Genomic DNA, 17,699 nt, shown 5'->3' with positions numbered 1-17,699 from the left:
GCCTCGCTTTTTAAATTTTAGTGATATCATCACAGCTTTCTCCAAATCTATGATGGTTTGTGCAGATAATAGCAGTACTCTGTGAGCATCTATTCTTTCTGTTTCCAGGGAGGAATACTGCCTGTACTGGTATTATTTCTACAGCTGAAATTAATCTATGTGTGTCCCGTAATTTAATTATGTGTGGAGGCTGTTGAGTTTTTTAGATGGGGGTAGTGATGTTGTATCCCTCATTATCACCAGACTATGTTGTACGTTGGTTCCACTAATTCCCTCTGCCTGCTTCTTGCCCTCTGAGTGAAATTGGATGCCCCTCCCCTTTTGAGAATTTATCGTAATCAGCAAATAGAGCTATTATGGCTATTGTAGTTGGAATTCATGCGTGTCTCTAGCATGCCAAAGCGAACTCAGTTTAATTACTTCTGGTGGGGAAAAATGAAACTAAACATGCCTTCTGACTCTTAGGTTTGCAATTTGATTAATCTTTTGTTTGTCACGGTCTAGTTTGGCTCACTGGCTATTTCCAATATAGTGTAAGGCTTACGCTTGGTCTAATCTTGTTGATGAAATGCCTTTCTCTTACAGAAATCTTGACTGTCACTACTGTTCCATAAACCATGTTATTAGAGGAAAGTGTTAACGTAGCAGCCAAGCTTGATGTCCTCCCCAGCAGAAAACCAGGAAACCTTGGGCACTAGTGTCAGTAAATATAAATTTTCTGGTTTTTTTTTCCCTCTTCACCTATTCCAGTGGAGGCGGAGGAAGGAATTTTATTAACCTATTGATTCTGACTCAGAAGCATAATTACTTTCCAGATCTTTATGGGCTATATTAGTCTGTCAGCCTTCATTTTTTGATTTTGCTCCTTTATTCCCTGTGCTTACACTTCTATACTCTTTGTCCTCCTGTCATCCTAGTAACACTCAGCATTTATCTTTTTGCCCTTTTTTTGCTACTATTGTTGCTGTATTCAGTAGCTGCTAAGAAACACTTTTTAGAAAGCCATCCCTGAAACCTGAACGAAGGGCACAGGATCCCTAAAGTTTCTCCTGCAGAATTTCCCTCACCTCACTTTTGCCAACAAGTAGTGCTGCTTTGCTCGCGGCAGCCTTATGTGTTTGGTGTGTGCTTCACCCCCCTCCACGCCGCCTCTGCGGGGGTAGCACCAGGGCTGGACCTTTGCAGCTCGCTGGGCTCCTGTGTGGCTGTAAGTCTGTTGTAGCAGTCTCGTTGCACTGCTGCCCAACCTTCTAAAGGCTTCTACCAGAAACTAAGGGAGAAAAATGCTTGAATTTTGCTTTTCTGCCTTTTGTACTTTTTTTAAGTCACCTCCTGAATAGGTAACTATTGAACCCTGAAGTGTTAATTTTTGTCTTCAGTTACTGATGTTGCCTGTAGGCTTAAACATATTTTGTGGTAAGAGGTGATTAAATTAGGAATATGTTTTGCCATATAAGAACTGGAGCACGTTTCAGTTTGAATTCTTGAAATGCATTTTGTGTGTGTGTGTGTTAAAGCATGTTACAGGTGATAGCTGAAATTGTCTCCCTGTCATTCTGCATGTGCATATGTACATGCTATTACTTCTGATCTTTTGTGGTTTTTTTAATTCCATCGGACTTTTCATGGAAAACAATTTCCTGTGGTGCACTGGAAAATGTGTGGTAACAATATTTATTTCTGCCTGACACAGTGAATACACTTTTAAGAGTGGTTTTCTTTTTTTTTTTTTAGACAGCTTGTCAAGGTGAAATGCTCTAAAAGAGCGGTCTGAAATGATCAGAAAGGCTTATAATTTATTGAATCTGCTGTTTCTCTGATAATGTCTGAATTCCAAGTAAACGCAAAATTTCTTGAACGTGACATTACAGCTGGTGTGTTCTGGATGGGGTTCTACCAACAGACACTGGAGTCACTTGAGCTTTCATTTGAGGAGAAGATGATGAGGACTGGTGTGCTGATAGGAAGGCTCAGCATGGTCATACTGGTACTCCATACTTTGCTGAAATCCTCTGTAGGGGGCTCCTTCCTTGTCTGTTTGGGAAACAGAGTGATTTTAAGATGTTTTAGTGCCTCTCCTGCCCTCAAGTGGTGGGGAGCAGCCAGTACCTTTGTTACCTTCGGATTATCTTTGCTCTATGGCCTTTTGATTTCAATGAGAACATCCTCTGCTTTTGGTGTCCCACTTTAAGTGATCAGGGTCTAACTCTCATTGAAGGATCTTTTGAAATTAAGCACTTTGTCCTCAGGAGGACAAACAAAAGGAGTGTGCAAAGAAGGGCATGGCAGGCCTTCTACATCCTCTCCTGGAGGGCAGTTACTGTTTCTTCTCCTGCTGGCCTCTTGCTTCAGACTTGCTGCTGATGTAGCATGCTGCATCTTTCACTCTTCACTGGTTACCCCCCTGTTCAGCAGCTTGCCACAGTGGAGCAAAATGTATGTGGGCAAGCAGGGCTGTAGCTGCAGGCAGAGGAAATGCAGTGTGAGACATTATCTATCCTGCATTTCTTGAGCCCTGCAAAATGTGGTGCTCTGTGAGTTAAGGTCTATCCTGCCATGTGTTTGTTTTAGTATATTTGGTTTCCATGTTTGTCTGAATACATGATGCAGTGAGCTTTGGGATTTAAATGTTATTTTAAAACCTTGCAGCTCCAAAGATTAGGCAGTGCTGCTGTGCTCTTTTAAAGGCATAGTGCTTTTGCTCTGTTGCAGAGCTCTTAAGTAACCTCCTGAATGAGTGAGGAGGGATGGGATAAGGGACTGACTTGCTCTGGTGCCTCAGGCCTGTGGCTACTGCCAGACATGTTTGTTTGAACAAGGCAGGAACGGGTAGAAGCTGTGTTCACATTTTCTGTCTTCCCTCAGCACCTTCTCTTTTTCACTCTTTGCCAAGAGTGAGCTTTTGGGAGTGCTGTTGTGGGTAGTAATTTTTACAAAAGGCATTGAAATTTAAAAGCTAAAAGGCCTTGTGGAAACACAGGTTTTTACTTTTTTTTTTTTAATTGCTGAATACGCTTTGAGCATAACTTCTATGTTGTGAACGCTTATGTTTGTGGAAAACATTCTTCTGTGCAAATATCTGAATATTTAATTGGTATATGCATCATGTGGGAGTGGGTTCTTACACCATCTATCTTTCCATGCATACGTCTAATCTGGATCCTGCCTTGTCTAGGAGGAAATCCAATTAGTATTGTTGATAGTGCTGCTAATGAAAATAGTGTTGTCCCTTTCGCATTCATCTGTTCAAATTGTTCCCTTTCACATTTTCCCCTCCTGCATATAGATATATGGCTGTATTAATTAAGAAAGCATGTCTGATACTGTTATTTCTGGCTATGGTGTTTAATTTAAAAAAAAATTATGCTCCGTTTAAAGATCTGTAATTACACAGCTTAACATATGTTATGTCACATCAAAACCATTGTCTGAATTATGAGCGGTTCAGAACGAGCGCTCAGTAAAAGCTGCAGAAGCCCTTTATTGGCTTGATTTATGTGATTGCTTTGCTGTTCCTGAGTCGGGCAGTGAGGGATCTAGATATGCTCCTTGCCACCTTTGTGATACCAGGCTGCATGCTTAGTGTAGTTAAGATTTGAGTAGTACCCGAGAATAAATAGTTTCTGTCTATACCCAGATTAACTCAGGTGCAAGCGAGTAGTGGGCTGGGGGCATGCATTGGAGTTTTCAACTGGCAGTTGCTTTATTTTGCTCTGCTCACAGATTGATGTCAGGGAGTTGACTTAATGCGCCTATCCATGGGTTAAACGTGTTATCCGTGTTCCAGTAGGGTTGCTTCTCCATGGGAAGAGCAGCAAGCTGTTTGCTGGCTGTCCAGATATGGAAGCAGAGAGCCGATCCTTGGCGGGATTTGGAAGATGTCCGGGGAAGAGCCGCAGCACGCTGGGGATGAGCTGGCAGTGGCTGGGGTCTGTCCTTTACCGACAGGTGGCAGCTCGTAGTCAGAAAAGAGCATCTCCTGGGGAAGTAGCCCTGCCATAGCCTTGTTTTTACAGCAATGCAGGCAGCATAGGCCTTTTTATTTCCATTGTGCGTACAGGGCATAGTCAATTTATTAAGGTAAGAATTTATAAGTATTAAGATAGCTATATGAATTGGAAAAGTACAGAAAGTGTAGAAGTGTGATGAAGTTGCACAACAAAGGGTTTTCTTTGCAGTACTGCTTGTGGCAGATTGGAAGATCTCCACTGAATCTGCAAGGAATTTTGCTTTAAAACAATTTTTGGAGTTTGTTGAATTCAAAGTGTATGAACAGAGCAAGGTCTACAGCATACCAGGTCACTAAAATCCTCAAATGGGGGCAGTAGTGCAAAAAATGCTCCTTTCTCATATGTCTACAAACACATTGATGCTTATGTTGTTCTTTGATAAACTATTTACATGGTTAAGTACTTGTTTAATTGTCTTCATCCACTGTTGGTAGAACTGCTCTCCTATTTCCAACAACATGGGATTGCTTTGTATTTCAAACCAAAAAGAAAAGCTTTATTTCTGCTATAAAAGTTGAAACTTCTTAATCTTTAATTTATTCTGTTTAAACATGTTGCATGCAAGTTGTTTGCTCAGATGTATGGAATGTGAATGAAAATTGATATATCGCCATGTCTTTTTTCACACCTTCCTTTCTCCCACCCCTTATTCTTCTCTTCTAAGTACTTTTATATCTGATGGCTTTTTTCAGTTCACTGTGTTTCATGAATCTGACTTGTCTGCTGAAAGCACTTCTGCCACGAGGACTGTGTTGGCTTTTTTTGCACTTGCTTCATTGTCTAACCACAAGTCCATTCACATGTTTTGAGAATGATCTGGCATCTTTTTTTCATAACAATTGGACTTGAAATAGCCCGGGGAGAAATGTTTAAGGAAAAACTGGTGTGGTGTTGGAGACTGAATTCTAGGCTGCCTTGTAAAAATTTTAAATCTATGCTCTTAGGGCATAAGCCATGTTTAGCTCTGACTAAGCTAGAGATGTATTTATGAGCTTGAGGTAGCTTTTGTTTGTAGTTTGTGAGCTACCTTAGTTGGGATGGTGATGCGTGGTGTCCTGGAACGTGTATTTATTATGGGGCTTAGCTGGTTATTTGCTTGAATCTTTTCCAACAGGAGAGCTGGGTTTAAGTTCTGCCTAACTGTGGGCAGGGTGATAGTTCAGAACTGGCTTGAAGAGAGTTCATGTAAATATATGCATGTCACCTTCATCAGGCTTGTGCTTGCTTTTCTGAGTCTTGCTAAAAAATGGATATAGAGATCTTCTAACAGCAGTACTTTGAGCTTTTAGGACAGAAAAGCTTGTTTGGAATGAGTTACAGTGGAAGTGGAATTGAGGGCTTTCACTCTAGCTTCTGCTTAAGTTAAGCTAATCGCAGGTGCTCTGGCCAGTCCACATCATCCAGTTTGACAAGACTAGCTCTCCTACCACCAGTGTAATGGGAAAAGACTCTGAAACTGCAATGAGACTATCAGTACATGTTGATGCAGCTTTTGTACTGCAAGCCTGTGACACCATTCTTTAGCTGGAGTCCATGTGCCTCCCTTCTCTGAAACAGAATCAAAAAGAAACATTAATTGCAGCAAACAGTTTACAAGTAAAAAGCTTTTCTGGTAAGTGGCTATGAAATGATCTCTTCCAGAGCTGGTGTGGAGCATTCCAAGTGCGGGGAGGCCATTGAGAGCCCTGGGTAGTTGCCTTGGCTGCTCTCTCTCTGACTTTGACTAAATAATATGCACTTCTGTATCTCAGAAGTGAATGTAGGTGTGTACCCATATTGCTGCATAGATTAGATAAATTCACAGTGATATTTGGAGCAAAGGCTCTAGTTTGGGCTGGTATTTTAGTGATTTTTCTCCCACTGGGAGAGCAGTAAATAGTCTTAGATTGTAAAGATGGGACTAGAAATTGAGGTCACAGTATAATATGCAAGACCTTTTTTTTTTTTACCTTGTTTACTTTATGCCAGGCTAAGTATTTCATAGCAAAAGTAAATTTTTTGTGCAGTTTGTGAAATAAATAAGAGAGATCCTGTTAAAAAATGCATTGCCTGGCTTCCTTATTTTAATATTAATAAGGCAGGTTGCTACAATAAAATTAGCTCTGCATGGTGTTTGTCACTGTACTGCCAAAGCAATCGAGTCTAATGCCATTCCTTCCTGAAATGAATCCCCAGGACAGCAGTATTTGTGCTGTTCTGAAACCTCTAACCAGGGAAGTTGGAGTTGAACTGTAAATTATGGAAAATGCAGATTTTAATCTGGGAATCCCAAGTCTGTCTTTGGCCTTGCGGCTTTCTGGCTGCTTATCTGAAGTGTTTTAATGTTGTTTACACATGTGTTTTCTCTGCTGTAGTGACTAATACCCAATTGCTTGGCTCATCATGCTTATTGACAACTCAGTAATCATATCTGTATGGTTTCGTAGTCCAGAAACCTCTCCTGGTGGGGGTAAGACAATCTGAACCATGAAGGTACTTAGCTAGGACTGCAGCACCCTAGGACACTGTGTCTTTTGATTTAGGGGCACGGGGCTGAAGGCATCTGAGGAAAAAGGGTGACACTGCAGTTGTTGCAAAGGAGATACTGTCTTTTTTTTTTTTTTTTTTTAAGAAAAGATGAATTTGTGCCTTTAAAAGGAAAAGCCCTTTACCAACCCTGTGCCCCTGTGATTTACAGCATGCATTTATCTGAGCCACAGAGCAAAGGGAAGAAACCCTGTAATTTTGATACATTTTGTTATGTGACCAGAACAGCATTTTTGTGCTGATAGATAATATGAACACTCATTGTATTAGGGGCGCTGTCAACTGAGGTGATATTTAGGTTAAAACAAGCATTAGGGAGTTATTTGATCATGGTTATAGATATTCTTCTGCTGAAATCTTGCATTTAAGGCAAGATTAAACTCTTCATTTTACAGTTTGCATTTTTAGTTTAGGATCCAAGTTGGAATTACATTCAAGCTTTGCCTGCCAACTGAATCTTTATAAGATTTTATTGAACATGAAAGTATGTGAAGCAGGGAAGCACATATGTTTAAATACCATCAAGGTCTATGGGTCCAAATATCTGCTTAAGTGTTTTCTTGAAAACAGTCATGTTTCAAGTAGGCTTTTTAAATTTCCACTATAAAGAAATGTCTTGAGAGTCCAACAACTGGGAGACACTTTCTTAGCCGGTGAACACCCGTTCTGAATAATCAGGTCTTCGCAGTTCTGTGTTATTTCTACTTCTTAAGATACGCTGTAGTAAAAAATTTGGAATTACAGATTCTGTTTATTGTATGTACTTTCTATAGACTGGATGAAGTTGACAGCTCAGCCTTACTTACTGGCATCAGAAGTAAAACAACCCATGTCTTCCTCCCCTTTTAATTTGCAATCTGCAGGAGTCTTAGCTGAAAATGGAGAGAGAGATCTGTTTGTAAACGTGAATGATCTCTTTGTGCAAGAGGCTGGGGGAGGTGGAATTCCCCCATGTTCCTTAGGAAAGAGATATGACAGAAATGTCTTGCTTTATGCCATCGGCCAAGCAGAAATTTCTTCTGGAAGATGGAGATGGTTGTTTGTTTGTTTGTTTGTTTTGTTTTTTTCCTGCAGCAGAAGGAAAGTGGGACAAAATGAACAAAAGGAAACTCTTTGCTTCTCCCTTCTTTCTTCCAAGTTATTCTAGAGAAAGGCAAAACAAGGCGAGACAGGTGGTGCAGCTGTAGTTGGGAGTGTCTCTAGACTCCTGGCTAATGTTAGCTGCATGATTGTTTCTTTTCCTCTGTCCTGCAAGAAGGGAAATGCTGGATGGAGAAAAGAAAATAGCTGGGTAAGCACAGGCCCACAATTTTGTCCCTATATAAGGCATTGATTTACAAAATAGGGTCACCCAATACAGCCTGCAGCACTTTTGGGAAGATACTGGAGGAGCTAAATCTGTTTTTTATGTTCTTTGACTTATTAGAATCTAGTCAAAATATGATTTTTTCCCATCTGGGTAAAGAACATGCTTGTTGTCTCAGGAACACTGTGTCTTCCTGGGTATGGAAAATGAAAGATGGGAGAGGAGACAGTTCACCACGTTATAGCTGAGAAGCTGGTATTTATTCCAGAATTCAGTACTTGTTTAGACTGTTCCTAGTCCTGTATTCGAAAAGATTACAATTTCTCTCTACTGCTGGGACTTACTTCTTTTTTGGGGATTTTTTTTCCTCTTTGGCCTGTTTGCCCTGTATGTTCTTCACTACTGAATGAATTGAAAGTGTTGAAGTTAACTTAAAACATTTTGGTATTCTCTTCTGCTTTTAGTGTGAAGATGATCTGCCTAACAGCCAGACAGGTACAACTGAAATAGCGCCTGAATATGGGCTTGAAGAGAGAGTAGATGTTCGATACCTTCAGTGGTTAAATGGGAGGCTGAGGTTCCAGTGGCGGAGTTTGCATGCTCAGCACCAAGAGCAATGCAAACTTTTGCACAAGGTAAATGATTCTTCTAACTCACTGTGGCATTGTTGATTATTTAAAAGCCTTGTCAGCTACTGCTAAATGTACAAATTATTCTTGTTTGCTAGTTCTGCATTTTCTGTAGATAAGAGTGAATTACTCTGAATATAAATACCCCCACTTTTTCAGGGGCAGAACCATGAGAAAATGAAGTATGTACAATGTTCATAAGGTTATAATTGTTGTATAAAAGTCTCTCTTGCAAGTTGGCACATTAGTCACTTCTGCAACCAGAGGCTGTCTCCATTTTTCTCAGAATATGCCTGGTAGAAGCAAGACAGAGCATTCTAGTCCCACAGACAAGAAGTAGTGATTCAGAACTATAAGTTCACCTGACATGTGGATTCAAAATATTGAGCACGAATGTTGAAAGTAATAGCAGCAAAATAAAATGCAGTTTCCGTTTCTGAAGTATTGGGAACATATGAGCAGAACCTTCAAAGCAGAACCCAATCTGCTTTTAAATAAGGTATCAACAGTGGTCTCTACATTGCTAAGATTCCAGTTCTGTTCCCATTTACGAATGATGTTTATATGCCTGTCTGAAAATCACAGACATCTGGGAGCATCATGTCTGCTTAGGACAGAAACAGCCTGCAGTCCCGAAGTTGAGAGTGATGGTGACTGCAGAGACAAATTTAAAGAAATGGTTCTAAAGATAGTCCTAGAAGTTACTCAGTAATGTTTTCCCTAGGCCCCCTTTCTCCATATCTCTTCAGGTAACTTATATGGAGCCACTTGATACTGTACCCAGAACCTTCAAAGAAAACCTTTTTGAGAATAAGAACAGTTTTGAGAAATTTCTCCTCAAAGAATAACATCAGAAAGTTGTCAGAATCGGAACAAGAGGGTTTTGGATGAAGATGCCTTCTTGGTTTTAATCCTGTGTCTGACAGAGCAATGCTGAAAACTATAATGAGGTTACATTTTGTTCTTTACATGGATTGATTGCTAGGGAAGATGTCTGATTGACAGCCCGAGGGAAAGATCAGATGCTGTGTGTGCAGCATCTAAAATAACCTTTTGCTTCTCATTGCCCACTGTGAATGTGCTTTCCTGATCTGGGAACGAAGATAGCAATTCACCGTAAGTGCAGGCGCAGTCCTTGGCTTTGGCACTGAGATTACAGACAGTGATGCTATTGGGAGAGGTAGCTTAGTGATATAAAACTCAAATGAAATGATTGGCATCTTCTTCCCTTGATAAGCTACCTCTATTTAAGATATGCTGATTTTTATAGTAGGCGAGGCAAATACCTCCATAACTCATCATCAGTGCTCTGATTTATGTAGTACTTGGCAGTGACAAATCATTAGGCAGCTTCAATACCTCAGTTTGCAGTTAATGAGGCCAAGGAAGAATTAAGAACAGGTTGAACCTGGGGCCTCGAGTACAAACAGAGATACTCTCAGTGGTCCAGATCAGGCACTGAAATGATGTGCTGATTGGGCAACATGGTAAACTTGTTGACGGGGGAGATGATGACCTCCTATGGGCATTGTACTTTGAAATAAACTTGGACTTTTTTCTCCCCTGTGGCTATCTGAGGAAAAATGTTTGCTAAAGTTAGGACTGTCACAGTCAGGCAAATGTAAGAGGTTAGTTATTCTGCAGTTCCCTGGACCACAATTTCTAGAATCTGGAAGAATAAGGAGGGAGAATATTTCTGTCTGTCCAGTTTCCCAAAAGCTGCCATTACTGCCTTCTCCAAGAGTCATCACTGGACTAAACTGAAAGCAGTAAGCAGTGCTGGTGATGATTCTTGCTATCAGACTATGTTCTGCAGTGTATCTAGAGGGCTGCCATCATGGATGCATACATAGGAGGATAGATTGGAGCCCAGCTCCTCCATGTGTGATCACACACTGATATTATGCGTGCTCAAATACATATGTGCAGCTGTGGGAGTTCTGTTCAGAGCTGTAACAAAGTGCAGTGCTCTGATTTATATTTTAGTCTGAATTAAAAACAGGAAAATTGAAAGGTAAAAGTGACTTTGGAAGGGACTTCATTACAGTGCCACATTAATGTTAACATTTATGGTAGCACAAAATATAACATACTTACACAATTTAACAGCTGCATAAACAATAATTGATATTTCCTGACTCTCTATAGAGAAATTGTCTGTGCTACTGCATTAATTTTAAAACTTTTAAACTAGTCTGTGTTAGAAGACTGAGCTGACCCAATATGACCTCTATATGAGCTGCTGCTTTTCTCATATAAACCACAAAAACAGTATACAAAAGGCTAATGAGTGTTATGTTTTTTAATTATGCTGACAGATTTACAGAGGGCTTTCTCTACAAAATGATAATTATGGCTTTTACTTGCTCTGTTTAATAACTTAACAGGTTATGTATCTCAACTGTGGAACAGTCTTATTTACTGCTGATCACGAGCTATAATTTTTGCCAAGTAGTGGCGACAATTCCACAGATTTCATTCTGTGACTCACACAGGCTCTAAAATACCATATTCTCTATTTGGGGCTTTCTGAGAAAAACACATCACACTTGGAAAATATGTTCTTATTCAGGAGATGACTGCTTTTCCACTCTGTACTTTTTTAGTATGGATATTGCTACTGGAAGTAAGAATTGTACATAGAGGATCCAGCAAGAGGTTACCAAGATAGTCAAGGACTAGCTAAGTTGGGCATGACCTCCAAGAAGAGCTTGTTTGCTCTCATGGAGAGGAGGCTGAGGGAGAGGTCACCTAATAGCTGCCTTCAGCTATTTGATGGGTAGTTACAAGGGTGGTAGTCACAAAGAGTGATCCCTGGTCTTCTCAGCAGTACCAAAAGACAAAGGGGAAATGGCCACTGATTATAGCTCAGCAGGTTCAGACATATTAGAAAAAGCTTCTCTGGGATGATGGGCAGCATTGGAGCAGGTCACCAGAGATGCTGAATGGCCTCCATCCTCAGAGGTTTCCGAGACTCACACGCAAAAAGCCACAAACTGATGTTAGCGATAGGACTAAAGACCTCCAAAGGTCTTTTCTGTTTCTATGATTTTGTGAAAAATTCTGAATTGCTTGGGTGATCAGGGACATGTACTTTCAGATTAGAAGTGATGACTCATGTCTTAATGAAATAATACTCCACTGCCTGAAGAAAGGGTAAGGGAGCAGTAGGAGGGAAATATGAGGGGGAAACAAGCAAAAATAAATGGCTGTTCTTTCTCTAAAGTACACAAAGGATAACTGAAACTGATTGCTGGGGCCTCTATCTGCTCTGTCCTGCCCGCAGCCACTTAAGGTTGGCGGTATGAAGTTCTGCAGCAACCAGTGTAGGTTACTGAAGAGGGAAGCCTCCCTGGAGCTACAGCCAGTCATGTGTTGGGAATTGCTTGATAGGTGGTCTTGACTGGCCATTCCTCTTTGCTAGTTCTTCTGGTGAGCTGCTTTTCAGTGACTTCAGCTCCCAGAAGGCATGCTGAAGCTTACAGACACACAGACGTCCTGCTGTAGGAGGAAGACTTCCTCAGGCTCTGGTGCTGAGGAATTTTGCAGCCTGAGGCTATGAGCTGTTGAATAACATTATGATGCCTTCTCAACGTGGACTGGTTGGCCTGCTTTGAAAGTAGAATATAGTAATACCATTATAATTCCCTTGAAATTCTCAGTGGTACATATTTACCTGTTACACCTTCAAATATATGGAAGCGTGAAGGATAAATTACTGTGTTAAGGCACGCCTCTTGGTTCCTTCTGTTCTGTTTCTTCCTCCTTCTGTCAAGTGCCAGAGGAATATCTATCTAACTGGTTTTTGATCCCTCTTGAATTCATAGGGGAGAGCAGCTGGTTTTAGTTGGGCTTTGAATTACTACTTTGCCTTAAAAAATGTGAATGAGAAACCTTGCATAGTTTCAGAAAAACAGGTAGGAACCTGTATAGTTTAAAACTGGCGTTGTATTTTGGGTCTGTTAAATGCACTGTGCCACAATCAGTGTGTGTAAAGAAACAGCAGAAAAAGTGAGTTTCTGCAAAACTGATGGATTTCCTGTGGGTATTTTCAGCTATCCTCTATCCACTAAAAGACTAGGACAGAAATTACACCTGAAATAGGGGAGGGTTAGATAGGGTTCAGAGGTGAATTTTGTTAAGCAGTTGAACATCTGATTGTGGACTCTGTGTATAGGTTAGTAGGAATAAAATTATATTAAATGGAATTTTTCATGATAGAAGTAGAGTTTAACATTATCAGATTATGGTAAGATGACAACAATGGTTGTAATATGCTTGGAAACTGTAAGAGCAAGAGTTGTATTCTGTCAGTAAGAATGCAGAGCAGCACTGGGAAATACCTCCTATGAACGGAGTGGTTTCTTGTGCCTCCTCTAAGATAAACAATATAAAATAAGATGTATTACAGTGGATTGGATTGGTTGTATCTATATATCTGATGTTGTAGCAAAAGAGTAAAGGACAAGGACAAAGTCTTGATCTCTGAATAATGGAGAGACTGGTGCTGGGTGATTACCTCATTGTCAGTAATTTATGGGTGAGCTAAACTGCAATTGTTAGATGCATCTGTATCTTGGCATGAAGAATCTACCACGTTACTCTGTAAATTACTACATTGGTTAATTGTATCTTTTTTGTCTTGAGATATTTGGTTTGAAAATCTTTGGGTTTTTTTCCTAAAGTGAATTTGCCATTAGATCTCAATAGCATATTCTTTAATGCAGTAGAAATTTTTCCTCTTGTGCAAGTGTGTGTGAACTATGAACAAGCCCCCTTTTCATCTTCGCTTAGGTGAATTAGACAAGCTGATCTCCCTGCAGGGTGTCTAAGCTCAAGGGCATTTAGGAATTGGTACTGGAAACTCCCCAAAAGTGGTGTGCAGTGGGGGGGGCTGTGCCTGTACTCTCATGCAAAGGTTAGTGTAAGGTTAAATCAGACCTGCCTCAACCTCAGTCAATTCCAGTCAGTGCCATGAAGCAACAGCTGTATGTGCTCTGTCTCTCACTCTCTCACCTGCTGCTTTTACCTTGGTACTGTTTCCCTTTTTAAGCCTTCTTTCATCTTCAGTGTGTCATTGTTATCAGTAACAGATTGTAAAAATATAAATACTGGATTATTCCAGTATCCATCTAGTCTGGTCTCAGGGGAACACCTTATTCCTCTGTTGTTACAGCTTTAGAGTATTTGTTTTGGGCTTTAGCCAGTGATGCTGCTGCAACATACTTTTGAAGAGGGGCTGAAATTCATTGCTGGTGCTGGAGGCCCAAAGGTTTGGCAGCCGGAGTTACACAAGAATGCAGCAGGGAGAGGAGTGGCAAGTAGAAAGGAAGAACATTGTGTGGGGAGGTGCTCTTTTATTTTTAAACTCACATAGCTCTGCACATGTGACAGATGGTTGTCACTAGAAGTGAGTTTTGGGAAAGGAATGCTAAAATATTCTGAAGTTTCAAGGAAGGGTTGATAATTACCCAGAGCCTGTCAACTTTAAAATAGTTGTCAATACCCAAGTGTATGATAAAGTTCATATTAGAATAAAGGAAGAAAAGCAGGAAACATTCTCTGTCTTCTGGCAGAAATATTAATGAAATATGAGCGATTGTCTGACAAATGTGCACTGCTATCTTGTTTGGCAGCTGCAGTTATTACAGTAACAAAGGGATCAGCTCTGAATAGGAGGAATTGCTTTTTATTGTTCCCTTGACTAACTTGGGAAGCTTCTTCATCAAGTAATTGATGATACCATCACCAGCGCAGCTGGGACAATGTCCCAGTAAGCGAAAGCCGACAATATATAGCAGCAAAAGAGTAACTTACTGTAACTAGGTAGCATTTTCTGCTTTAAAGGAAGAAATCAAAAATTATTCTGAGGGTATCCTTTACCTCTGTTAAGACTTCTGCTATCTGTGTAAATGGTTTCTCCTTTCATGCTATGCACAAGAGCACGTGTAGTGTAAGGAAAAAGACTTTCAGAGAGGAAGAAAGAGAAATCTTTCAGTTTTACTGTGGCAGCAGCAGTAGCAATTCCTGCATGTGGTTCTGGTAACAATACCAGATGGACCATTTTATAAGATGATTGTGGTGCATGATCATCATTTCCTGCGGCCCGTTTTGAAAAGTTCTCTTGTATTGGTCGTAGTAGTTACATTTGTACTTGTCCATTGGGAATGGGCTTGTAACCACTGGTTCACATCACCATTCCAATCCATCCAGCTGTTAGATGGTAGCTAATGATGTTGTTGATGATCTGGTCCTTGTACTGACAAATATCTTTTAAATGAATCTATTGCAGATCCATTTATTCACTAGTGGCTCCCATATGGACCAGACCCTTGGACATTTTTCTGTCACAGAAACAGATCTCGTTAGACAACCAGAGAACTACAAACAGGTAATGCTTCTCCTGTAATTCTTGGATGCTTAGTATGCTTTACACAAACATTGTTCAGTAGAAGACTGCACTCCTTGTGTTTAACTTGGTTTCCAACAGAAATAAGGGCTTATATATTGAATTGTCAGTTTCCTCACTTACAGCTTGTATTCACCAAATAGTTTCTTCCAGTTTGATAGAACATAGACACAAAAGTATTAGGCTAAGTTTTGTAAAAACTGGTAGACAGAGTGGGGAGAGACCTGACTGAATGTGCCACTGAAGAAAAGGCTTGTAGAATGAAACATTCTAGATCAGATGGCTGACTGCTGTTGTATACTACCAGTAACCACATCTCAGCCTGCCTGTGACCTTGCCTGAGTGGGTTATCAGTGAGAACATGGAGTGATCTGATTTATGTCTCCAGGAGAGCCAAAGCACATCTGATGCTAGCATTCATTAGTTCCAGAAATTATACAAGTTGACTACCTTTTTGGTTAGTAGTAAGGGGCTTTATTTTGAGAAATATTTTAGAAGCACAGAATGGTTGAGTTTGGAAGGGGCCTATGGAGGTCACCTGGTCCAACCCTCTTGCTCAAGCAGAGTCACCTAGAGCAAGGCTGCCCATGACCATGTCCAGATGGCTTTTGAATATCTCCAAGGATGGAGACTCCACAGTTTCTCTGGGTGACCTGCTCCATGCTCAGTCAGCCTCACAGTAAAAAAGTGTTTCCTCATGTGTTCAGACAGAATCTCTTACAATATCATTTTTCCTAGTGTACTGTTTTACTCTTAAGTATATATCTCTGCTGTTCTGAAATACTCAACTATCATAGATGTTTCAGTTTATTATTTGAAGTAGTACAATTCACATGTTTTAATACCATATAATACATTTGTTTTACAAATCAGTTTGTAAAAGTTCATTCTATGTGAAACTGAAACAAGATTGAAATTTTAAGCTCAGCCCTAACAAAATCAGTATTTGGCAAATTTCTGCAGTCTGTCCAAACCTGTTTAGTCAAAGAAGATATTCCTTCTGTTGCTACCTTAAGAACAGAAGTGGGCATTGTAAATACCATGCACAAAGAAATTCAGAAAAGTAAATTTGAAGATGGAAGATAGTCTTACGTTCAAACCCTGTAAAGTGCATGTTAATCTTTCATTACTGAGCATTCCTTGGATGAATGGTTCGCATCCAGCCTCTTGATAAGGTTCAGCTGTTTAGAACATTTTCCTGGAAAATTGTTGTTTTTCTAGATCAAATGGCTAAGTCAGCTTGAGATTTCTTTTTCATTCCTGCTTCAGAGTCCCCCTCCTACGGTTTGCTCAGCAGCTCAGAACACACAGCAGCACAGTCCTCAGAAGCCTATACTTCCTAGTCTTCCAGAGCTTAGCAAATGTTCAGAAAGGTCTGGTGGGCTGGTACTAGAAACTTCCAGGCTATGTAGAAGGACTTTGCAACTACCTTTTTGCAAAGCCTTACCCTGAATATGTCGCTGACCTGTTACAGTACAGCATAATGATACTCTAATAAAGCCTATTTGGTTTTGACTGCACTGCTAATGAATCATTCCAGTTTTCTTTCTTGCATGCTGCATCCTTTCCTGGATGTCTGCTTCAGGTGTGCTGTTCAGTGGAGGCTCAGGATAAAATGGAAAGAATCTTTTCGTATTTTAAATATTGTGTTTAGGTAAAAGGCTATAGTCAAGAAGGTTTTGTGGGCAGCTATGTTGCTTAGTTAAAATCTGTGGAGTCTTCATTCCACCTTTCCCAGGCTTAAACAGCAAATATATGAAACAAGGGACACCCCTTCAAAACAAGGGTGATCACTGAGAGTGACACAGGCAGGGTGGCAGAAGGTGTTTTCTTCAAATAAACTATGAGTGGCCACAGTCTCCAGCTCCAGCTCCTAGGCTCTAACAGGTGCAATCCCAAACAGGTTCCAGTGCCAGTGCATGTGTGTTGGAAAGTCTTTTCTTATGTCACTTACTGCTTGAACTGGTCCAAAATTGGAATTGTTTGTCAACATAATCAGCTGTGAAATTCTTAATCTCTTGAAGCTCTCAAACCTTTTCAAGAAACAGGGTTCCTCTAGGCTGCTCTCTTGTGCCCAGTTCTAAAATAAACAGGAAAAATTGCAGGAAATTATCACAACACTTCAGTATACATATTTTTGAAAGACTTAAAATTCTCATTGTCATCATTTGAGCAGTCTTTGTAGTTTTTGTCTCCCCTTACCCTTATTTCCCAAAAGCAGCTTCCAGAAGTCGTATGCTCAGTATGTATAAAGAGCCCGATATAACAAGGTGGTGTGGACTTGAAAACGCAAGGCTGTTTCAAGCATCAGTTTTCCAGATGGATATAATGCTCGATATGCAAAGTGATGCTTCTTTGGAAAATGTAATAAAAAGCCTCTAATTTTCAAATATCTTGATAAGATTAAGTAAATTATGCATATTTGAATAGCTTGGTTTTCAAATATTGGTGCAGATGGCAGCACTCTGCCAAATGTTTTTTTCCAAAAACTGTGAAATAATTTTTTCTCTTTAAGTAATGTGACATTTCTGTTAATGTTACCTCAAATAACAACCTGCTGCATGGATCAATAAAAAGAGCAAGCATGTCAATATGTCTTACTGTAATGCGCCCCTGTTGGTGGATGGTGTTATGAATTCCTTCACATGTTAGGCATCCTTCAAAGGATAGAAATGCAAAGTGGATTGAAGTGTCAAAAATTAGTTATCACAGAAGGGACATTGGGCTGTTTTTATTGAAGCCTAGAGTTCATTTTCATCAAAAATATCCTGTGAGATAAGTTGCTCTGACCTGGAATAAAACAAGAGATGTTTAGTCTG

The 17,699-nt window shown here is 40.2% G+C and overlaps 1 protein-coding gene across 1 annotated transcript in view; it reads left to right on the top strand.

Moving 5' to 3' along the window:
• The window catches only part of LOC104840818 (chromosome unknown open reading frame, human C14orf80), a 77,316-nt gene that overhangs the window by 13,512 nt on the left and 46,105 nt on the right, over positions 1 to 17,699 (top strand). Inside the window, exons 4-5 of the mRNA XM_010582048.1 lie at positions 8,307 to 8,477; positions 14,764 to 14,862. Of these exons, the coding sequence (XP_010580350.1) occupies positions 8,307 to 8,477; positions 14,764 to 14,862 (270 nt within the window). The remainder of the gene's footprint in view (positions 1 to 8,306; positions 8,478 to 14,763; positions 14,863 to 17,699) is intronic.

The sequence above is a fragment of the Haliaeetus leucocephalus genome, unplaced genomic scaffold (assembly GCF_000737465.1).
Source record: "Haliaeetus leucocephalus isolate CR32 unplaced genomic scaffold, Haliaeetus_leucocephalus-4.0 Scaffold76, whole genome shotgun sequence".
In the NCBI taxonomy this organism is placed as follows: Eukaryota; Metazoa; Chordata; class Aves; order Accipitriformes; family Accipitridae; genus Haliaeetus; species Haliaeetus leucocephalus.
This window is presented reverse-complemented; position numbering and strand designations above follow the sequence as displayed.